Here is a 1,603-nt window from a genome sequence, read left to right as displayed (position 1 = left end):
ATGACTCCCGTAGGTCCAATCAATGTTTCAACAACCGTATTTTACCCTGAGAACACATGCACTGGACTAAAAGGGCTCCAAATTTGCTACATTTCAGCAGAGTATCATGTCAAACTACTAAAGTCGCATTTGAGATATACTTAAATTCTACTTTGGCTTTCGAAATGTGCTTTGAAATCCTTTTAACACAGTTTTGTATGACGCAGGAAACACTCAGAGGACATCAAACTACACTGTTGTTCAGTGGCCGACAGTATCAGATCCAGTCCGTCCAGGAGACTCTGTGACTCTCCAGTGTTCAGTCCTCTCCGACTCTGGGAACAAGACGTGTCCAGGAGATGACAGTGTGTTCTGGTTCAGAGCTAGATCGAATAAATCTTATCCGGACATCATCTACACTGATGGAAGAAGACATAATGAATGTGACAAGAGATCTGACACTCAGAAGAGTTGTGTTTATCGCTTCTCTAAGAACATCAGCTCCTCTGATGCTGGGACTTACTACTGTGCTGTGGCCACATGTGGGGAGATTTTATTTGGAGATGGAACTAAACTGGACATTGAAGGTAAATGTATAACAAGTAAATTTGCTTATTAAAGTGTTTTATTTTAAAATATAAATGTTTATATTATTTTACAAGCAAAATGATACAACCAGGAATTAAACACCATTTACTTTTACTTACAGTTTTTTCCATTTGATAATATTGCAGGAACCAGCGTGTGGTCACATAAGGCCAACACAATTATTTTCTTGGTTATCTCGGCCATAAGTCTGATTGTTATAGCCTTCCTCATTTACGAAATCCAGAGAAACAACGGTAATGGAACCTACTCATAGTTCTCTGTCCAACAGTATTACATAATAACTACTGCATCTGTATTTATTATCTATATGTTTTCTGTTTCATGATTTCAGCTGTTGTTGCCGGGCAAAAACACAGTGGTGGTCAGAAAATTCCACAGGTAAAAAACATAACAGTACAGTAGAAGTAACCTTATTAAAATAGTTATTTTAGTTATTTGACTTTGTCATCTCACATTTCCTCACACAGAATGAAGACAGAAGTATTTATTCTGCTGTCGTCTTCACTGTGATGAAAACTGGAAGTGTGCGGATAAAGGATTCAAAAGCAGCAGAGAGACAGAGGCCCGCTGCTGTCAAGGCTTTTGGGTTGGATTAGTGAGTAAACAGGTCTGTTTGACATCAGTTGGTACTGTATGTTAGTCTGTTTGGAGCTAAAGGGTTTATCTGAGGTAATGCTGTAAGCATTAGGCTATATATCACTTTGACTAACATTTTAACTTGTGTCTCTTTCATGCAAATGTGCACAATTAAAAGTTACATAGCAGGGTGCACTGATGACATATGGATCAGGTAAAGAACACGAACAGCAACAGCCCTGATTCATGTCCAGCTGGAAAACTTTTTTTAAATGTCAATATTAATCTCTCCCTCATTTTTCTATCCTCTCGCTACTATTGCTATTCAATAAAGGACAAAAATTCCTCCCCAAAAATTGCTAAAACGGAAAATGGCAAAGTAATTAGTGTTTTCCAGCAAAATCTGTCTATGACAACTAGGACAGTCTCAATTTTGCAA

The 1,603-nt window shown here is 37.9% G+C and overlaps 1 protein-coding gene across 1 annotated transcript; it reads left to right on the top strand.

The window, feature by feature from the left end:
• On the top strand, positions 1 to 1,184 carry LOC120566554. The gene is made up of 5 exons (XM_039813076.1): positions 1 to 13; positions 192 to 566; positions 714 to 821; positions 920 to 966; positions 1,056 to 1,184. Exons 1-5 carry the CDS (start codon positions 1 to 3, stop codon positions 1,182 to 1,184), a joined length of 672 nt encoding a protein of 223 aa, XP_039669010.1.
• Positions 1,185 to 1,603: the final 419 nt, after the last annotated feature.

Source organism: Perca fluviatilis, chromosome 10, assembly GCF_010015445.1.
Source record: "Perca fluviatilis chromosome 10, GENO_Pfluv_1.0, whole genome shotgun sequence".
NCBI lineage: Eukaryota > Metazoa > Chordata > Actinopteri > Perciformes > Percidae > Perca > Perca fluviatilis.
Note: the sequence above shows the minus strand (reverse complement) of the source record. Positions and strands in the feature narration are given on the sequence as shown.